The 7940-nt window shown below is 37.3% G+C and overlaps 1 protein-coding gene across 2 annotated transcripts in view; it reads right to left on the bottom strand.

Annotated features, from left to right (window-relative positions):
- Positions 1 to 1678: 1678 nt before the first annotated feature.
- The window catches only part of OSBPL11 (oxysterol binding protein-like 11), a 102533-nt gene continuing 96271 nt past the window's right edge, over positions 1679 to 7940 (bottom strand). For both annotated transcript variants that reach the window (XM_011971527.1, XM_011971526.1), the window contains 2 exons: positions 4353 to 4506; positions 1679 to 3392 (listed from right to left, as the gene is read on the bottom strand). In XM_011971527.1, the coding sequence (XP_011826917.1) occupies positions 3327 to 3392; positions 4353 to 4506 (220 nt within the window). In that variant the 3' untranslated portion in view covers positions 1679 to 3326. The remainder of the gene's footprint in view (positions 3393 to 4352; positions 4507 to 7940) is intronic.

Below are 7940 nucleotides of genomic sequence, written 5' to 3'. Positions count from 1 at the left end.
GTAGGTGGGATTATAGGCATGAGTCACCACGCCCAGCTAATTTTTTGTATCTTTAGTAGAGATGGGGTTTCACCATGTTGGCCAGGCTGGTCTCGAACTCCTGACCTCCTGATACGCACGCCTCAGCCTCCCAAAGTGCTGGGATTACAGATGTCAGCCACTATGCCCGGCAGTCTTGGACTTCTTAACACACAATTTCTAACCACCAGAAGGAAGTATACATTTAAAATTCTGGCCCAAATGAAAGAGATACAAATATGGCACAACTGCCACAAAGACTTGTTTCCCTAGCCAAATAGTACCAAGGCGTAGATTAAAAAAATCAAAATAGAAAAAGCCTCTAGCTCTCGTGAGGTGGGTAAGCTGCAGCTTCTGGAAGCAGATGTTGCTCCTTCCTCACTCTCTGGGCCTTGTTTCTAGGAGAGCAGTGGGAAGGCAAGAAGATAGGGAGAAGGTAAAACAGTCAGCTGGAAGTGTAACAATTCATTCTTGTCAAAGAATTCAACCTAATAATGTGGGGGAGATTTCATTACTCATAAATGTATTATTTTCCATAAGAACTTTAAAACTACTATTTCAGTAATTCTTAAAATGGCTTAACAATCCAAAGAAATAAATGGGCACTTGACATGGTTTGGCTCTATATCCCCACCCAAATATCATCTTGAATTGTACTTCCACTCCACAATTCCCACGTGTTGTGGGAGGGACCCAGTGGGGGATAATTTGAATCATGGGGCCAGTTTTCCCCATACTGTTTTCGTGGTAGTGAGTAAGTCTCATGAGATCTCATGGTTTTATCAGTGGTTTCCACTTTTGCATCTTCATTTTCTCTTGCTGCCACCATGTAAGAAGTGCCTTTCACCTCCCACCATGATTCTGAGGCCTCCCCAGCTGTGTGGAACTCTTAAGTCCAATTAAACCTCTTTTTCTTCCCAGCTTTGGGCATGTCTTTATCAACAGTGTGAAAGCGGATAAATACAGCACTCAAACAGTTCAAATGAAACAAAAATCTCTGGTTTCATTTTATTTTTTAAAATTTTTATTTATTTCTTTTTAAAAGGCTAATCAAGTTAAGCAGTGGGAGCAGAGAAGGAACAAAGAAATCTGTAACTGCGGCTGGGCGCAGTACCTCACACCTGTAATCCCAGTACTTTGGGAGGCTGAGGTGGGCGGATTGCTTGAGTTCAGGAATTCAAGACTAGTCTGGGCAACATAGCGAGATCCAGTCTACACAAACAGTACAAAAATCAGCTGGGTACGTTGGTGTGTGCGTGTAGTCTCAGATACTTGGGAGGGTGAAGTGGGATGACTGGTTTAGTCTGGGAGGTCAGGACTGCAGTGAGCAATGCACTGTACCCCATCCTGGGCGACAGAGTCAGACTCTGCCTCACAATAAACAAAATAAGAAATCTGTAATTGGTTGTGATCAATTAGTTGTAAATGCCACTGCATGCAGATCAGCCTAGTTTCATTTTATATTCTTCTTCTATCTCCAGAATATTTAAAAGTTAAAACACTTCGATTTTTAGAAACTCTCATTAAATTTACCACCTAGCTGAAGATTCCTGAAGGACTTAAACAGAAAATCAATATCCCTCTCAAATGAACAGGGCAATAACTCTACTGAATATTAACTTTCTATTTCTCTCCATTCATAAAAGAGACGGAAGCATCATTGTTCTCTAGTTTTATTATTTGTCAATTTTCCCAACACAGGAACTATAACTCATTTTGAGATTTTTTCAGTGCATTTCACAGCAAAAATGAACAAGGGAATCATTAAAATTGTTGTACACAAACCAACTTTTTCTTATAATTTACAATTTGTTGAAAAAATTATTGTTTTGCTGTTTTCATCCTACTAACCTCTTTAACAGAACACAATTTATCAGAGCACAAAGCTTAAACTTTTTATGATGATGCAACAGACACAGCCTCCTACAATGGCTGATAAACAACAGGTATGTTACACACACTGATTGGAAGACCATATCCGAAAAAACAGAGTAAGGCACCACTCTTGGGAAATTAAGGTAGCTTGCAGTAACAAGTGTTGAGCACCGTAATAAGTAGGTGCTCAATAAATACATGAATGAATGATGAAAGCCATAATTAGCTCTATTCTTTTAATTGCCAGCAATTCTTCAACCTCCACAAAAGACTTATTTAAAAACAGATTTGTACCTGAATACAACTTCCTGATCTTTTTTTCCTGATACCTTTTAATTTCATACTGTTTCTTTAGCATTTAAGTTTCCTCAAAAAATAAAAAACAAAACCATACCTTACATGTGCATTCAGTTACACATATAAGTTCTGAATTACTGACAAGTATGAATAGAATCATTTATTTTAATTTTTAACAGAGGTAAAATAAAGCATACTTATCCAAAGGGATAACACGTAATACTGGATATTAACCTAGAGGTGAAAAAAAAAGAAGGAAAAAAGTAACAGTTTTATTTTTTAATATTTGCTATTTTCTTTAATGCCTTAGTTCTGGAGAAAGGCTAAAATCTCATCATATTGACATGAACACATTTTTAAAAATTGTCTCTCAACTGTAATATTTAATAAAACTAGGTACTGAAAAATGTTCTGAAATTTTTCAAGTCAATGTTGTTTTCAAGTATATTAAAATGTTCAGAAGAAAAAATTCTCCATAGTTATAATTCTGATCAATCTATAAATGTACTTTTTAAAAGAGAGTTCCAACAGAGGTGGATAATGGATAAGTTCCTCAGACACAGGCATACAGTCTTTTTGAAGAAATAGAATGCCTTGTTACCACAACCTGGTTGATTTTTTTTTTTTAACACTGATTTCAGGCACAATGGCTGAATCCACTTCTGGGTCATCTTTCTTCTCCTCTTGGTTGGTTTACAAGAGTAGTGAATACTTCAGTTATGGACAGAAAGAAAGACACAAACTCTGAAACAGAGACTTCACTTTTCACTACAAAGAAATCAAAGTCACTGAGTTCTCATTGTTGTGTGTATCTGCTGCCCCTATGCAAAAATAGGGGATTCAAACTTAATTGTAGGAGCAAGAACTGGATAAAAGATTGATCTACTGATTCAGGTAACAAGTTTTAAGATGGTATTGCTCACATCACATGAACAGGTTGGTAAGAGGTCCACTGCGTTTCTTTACCACTTTGGTCTTGCTTTTGGTATTTCAGTGCCCTAGTAGGTACATTCAGGTTTAGCTAGTTTCAGTCTGCCCAATCAGGAAGCAGGTCACTCAGTGCAATGACTCCATTCTGGGAGGATTTAGGGTAAACAGAGAAGAACCTCATTTGGTCGAGTTTTAGACAGTACGTGTCACTCTGCTGGTTGTGTTGTTGGAATTATTTTCCAAAGTGGTTTATGATAAACCCAGCCATCTCCCTGAAAGAAATAAAATGATAAAGAATCATCCCTCTAATGTTATCAAAATCACTAACCAAAACTAGAAGCAACACCTTTACTGAAATGGAATTCTATTTTCACATTCAAAAAAAAGTTTTTGTGAAAGAACAAAGTCTTTGTGCTTAAGACATCAAACAATGCCTGTGGTTTAGCTAGGATTCAGGTGAGAAGGTATGGTATCGGAGGGTCTAGTTTGTGACCCATGAACATTTAATTTTGCAAGAACCATTTGTAGCAATTTTGCCAATTTCGCCAAGATGCTACAGATTGAGCCTCACTCACAGAGTTATGGGCAGCAGGCGGAGCACAGAGAAATGATCAGGAAGGTACTAACTGTTCTCCCCATCTCCACTGGCACCCCAGAACTCATTTTTTTTTCTTTTTTTTTTTTTCCCCAGGACAGTCTTGCTCTGTCAAGCAGGCTGGAGTGTAGTGGCGTAATCTTGCTGCAATCTCTGCCTCCCCGGTTCAAGTAATTCTCCTGCCTCAGCCTCCCAAGTAGCTGGGATTACAGGTGCCCGCCACCATACCCGGCTAATTTTAATATTTTTAGTAGAGATGGGGTTTCACCATGTTGGCCAGGCTGGTCTCGAACTCCTGACCTCATGATCTGCCCGCCTCGGCCTCCCAGAGTGCTGGGATTACAGGCGTGAGCCACCGCGCCCCGCCCCCAGAGCTCATTTTTAATGATATATAGATGTTCTCACTTAGAAACTCTTCTTTCTTAGAATCTGTTTCTGGTATATCTGCTTTTTTTTTTTTTGGAGGCAGTCTTGCTATAGGTCACCCAGGCTGGTCTCAAAAACAGTTGGTATTTATATACAGCCATCCTACTTTTAAAAATAAAGATGTCTAAGTGATAGCAATTCAACAAAGCCTAGTAAGCTAATGTTCCCACCAAGTAGATACGTTTTTATCTTGAACACATGTATAACATACCTCTTTAATAAAATATTTTGTTTTCCAAGGTGTGCCTGTTTCCGTACGATGCCTTTCTTCAGTCCTCTGACGTTCTTCCAGGGTATGCTTATGCTCTGTGGCCTTATCAATTTCAGATTCTCTCAGAGAGTCTGTCACATTTTTCCACAATCGCCTGAAATCCAAAAACCACACATTTTACAAGCATTCTTTAAAAGAGATAATTAAATAGAATCAATACCCTCAAAATTACAGTAATTTTATAAAATAACATTTCCTAAATCACATCTACAATGTCATGCTCATGAATTCCAAGAATAATGATACTATGCTGCTGATGGTTATGTCCGGGATGCTGCTCCTTCTGCTTCTTTTTAAATTAAAAATAATTTTTATTTTTCCAGGTTATAAAAGGAGGATTTTTGTTTTTAGAAAACTTAGAAATTAACAAGTAAAAAGAGAAGTAAATTTTCAAAGTTGAAATGTAAGCAAGACCAACTGTGCTTCTGGACATGATGAAATAATGGGGAACACATTTATTTTCCTGCCTTCATCAACCAGGAAACAGGCAACATATAGTAAAATAGTGCTTTTCAGATACTGAGCAAAAGGCAGTGCAGGGCAGTGATCCCTGAGAAAGGAAACAAACGAGGGGAGTCCTATGAGTCCTCTAACTCGCTGTCCAGAGTGTTTCTAGGCCACACACAGGGAGAGGGAAGCTTAACAAATCTCAAGCAAAAAAAAAAAAAACTGCCACAATTCTTTAGGGAAAGAACTGTTTGTTGAACAAATGGTGCTGGGACAACTAGATATATATGTGAAAAAAGATGTAAAAAGTTAAACATAAAACTACCATACAACCCAGCAATTCCACTCTTGGGTATTTACCCAAGAAAAATGAAAATAAATATCCACACAAAGATTTGTAGGAGAATTTCCACAGCAGTATTATTCATCATTGCCCCCAACTGGAAATGCCCATCAGCTGGTAAATGGATAGGCAAAATGTGATATATCCATACACTGAAATACTATTCAGCAATAAAAAGCAATGAACCACTGATACATGCAATTAATACTTCATGGATGAACTTCAAAAACGTTATACTAAGGAAATAAGCCAGGCATAAGAGATCACACATTGTATGATTTATATGAAATATCCAGAAAAGGCAAATTTATAGAGACAGAAAGTTAGTGGTTCTCTGGGCTGGGGGTAATGGGGATTAACTGTAAATGAACATGAGGGATCTTACGTTAGGATGAAAATACTCTAAAACTGATTTATGGTAATAACTGTACTACTCAAGAAAGTTACTAAACATCTTTGTTTTTTCTTTTTTCCTTTCTTTCTTCCTCCCTTCCTGCCCTTCCTCCCCACCTCCCTCTTTCTCTTCTGTTCTCTTTTCTTTTTTCTTTTTTTGAGACAGGGTCTCATCGTCACCCAGGCTGGAGTGTACAGTGTCACCATCTCAGCTCACTGCAACCTCTGCCTCCTGGACTCAAGCAATTCTCCTGCCTCACTTTCTTGAGTAGCTGGGACTATAGGCATGCACCACCATGCCCAGCTAATTTTTGTATTTTGAGTACAGACAGGGTTTCACCATGTTGGCCAGGCTGGTCTCAAACGCCTGACCTCAAATGACCCGCCCACCTCAGCCTCCCAAAGTGCTGGATAGTATGCCACAGGTCTTATAGTTCAAAGCCTTAAGGCTACATATGTATCTTAATGGCTCCAAAAGGTTTCCTAACACATTTCTGATACACATATCAGATGGCTCAAACATAAAAATGAATTTATAAGGAATTCTCCACAAATAATAAAGACATTAAAACAAAAAAAATCAAGACATAACAATCCTAAAGATAAATGCCTGCCCTAATAACAAAACTTCTAATAAAATGAAGTAACAACTTGCAGAACTACAAAGTGAAATATTCAATTGTAATTGGTAATTTTAATAACCAATTTCAATAACTAAACTCAACTGATAGAATAAATGCACAGAAAATCTGTAAGACTACAGAAGACTAGAAAAATACTGTCAACTTATTTGACCTGACACTTATAGAACACACTCACCTCGGCCTCCTGAGTAGCTGGGATTACAGGCACATGCCACCACATCCAGCTAATTTTTATATTTTTTGTGGAGAGAGAGAGTTTTGCCATGTTACCCAGGCTAGCCTCAAACTCTTGGGCTCAAGAATACACATTCGTGTCAAGTTGCACATGAAACATTTACCAAGGCCAGGCGTGGTGGCTCATGAATAATTCTAGCACTTTGGGAGGCCGATGTGAGTGGATTACTTGAGGTTGAGTTCGAGACCAGCTTGGCCAACATGGTGAAACCCCATCCCTACTAAAAATATACAAAAATTAGCTGCGTGTGGTGGTGCATGCTTATAGTCCCAGCTACTCGGGAGGCTGAGGCATGAGAATTGCTTGAACCAGGGAAATGGAGGTTGCAGTGAGCCGAGACTGCACCACCGCACTCCAGCCTGGGCAACAGAGTGAGACACTACTTTGTCTCCAAAAAAAAAAAAAAATGAAAAAATGAAAAAAAGAAACATTTACCAAGACAGAACATATTCAGAGTCATTAAATCTAAATAAATTTAAAGAATTAAAATCATACAAAGTGTATTTTTTGACCAAAATGAAACTAAGTTAGAAATAATGGAAAGATGGCTGGAAAATCTCTAAGCATTTAGAAATTATCAACACTTTGGAAATAAGTTCATGAGTTAAAAAATAAAACCCGCAAAATAAATCAGAAAATATTTTGAAATGAAAACACATAAAAAGTCACTGGAGAGAAATAAAGCAGTCCTCAGAGGAAAATCTATAGCATTAAACATTTAGAAAAAAAAAATTGATGAGCTAAACCAGGGATCAAACTATGGCCCACAGCCCATTTTTGTAAATAAATTTTTATTGCAACATAACAGTGTCTCACCATTGACTTATTGTCTATGGATGTTTCATGCTACAAGGGCAGAGTTGAGTAGCTGTGGCAGGGGCTATTTGATCCACTAAGGCTAAAATATTAATTGACTGGCCTTTTACAAAAAAGTTTGCTGACCCCTGACCTAAGCTTCTATTGTAAGAAATTAGGAAAAAAAAAAAAAAAAAGCAAATGATTTACAATATAAGGAGAAAAAACGAAATTTTATAAAAGAGCAACATTCAGTGAGAAAGAAAACACAGACTAAATCAGTGAAGCCCATATCTGGTTCTTTGCAAAAAATTAATAAACTTAGTCACACTGATGAGAAAAAAGGTATTACAAATATAAGGAATAAGTATGGGGACATCACTACAGATCCTACACAGATAAAAAAATCAGGTAATATTAGGAACTACATGACAATAAATTTGACACATTAGCTGAAATGAACCAACTCCTTGAAAAACTACCAAAGCTCACTGAAGAAACAGAAAACCTTAACAGTGCTATATGTTAAACATATGTAATTTGTAATTCAAAACCTTCCCCTAAAGAAAAGAACAGAGCAATATCCCTCATGTATATAGAAACTACAAAATTCATTACAAAATTTTAGCAAATAATATGCAGAAGCATCTCTCTTTTTTTTTTTTTTTTTT

The sequence above is a fragment of the Mandrillus leucophaeus genome, unplaced genomic scaffold (assembly GCF_000951045.1).
Source record: "Mandrillus leucophaeus isolate KB7577 unplaced genomic scaffold, Mleu.le_1.0 Scaffold123, whole genome shotgun sequence".
Lineage (NCBI taxonomy): Eukaryota > Metazoa > Chordata > Mammalia > Primates > Cercopithecidae > Mandrillus > Mandrillus leucophaeus.
Note: the sequence above shows the minus strand (reverse complement) of the source record. Positions and strands in the feature narration are given on the sequence as shown.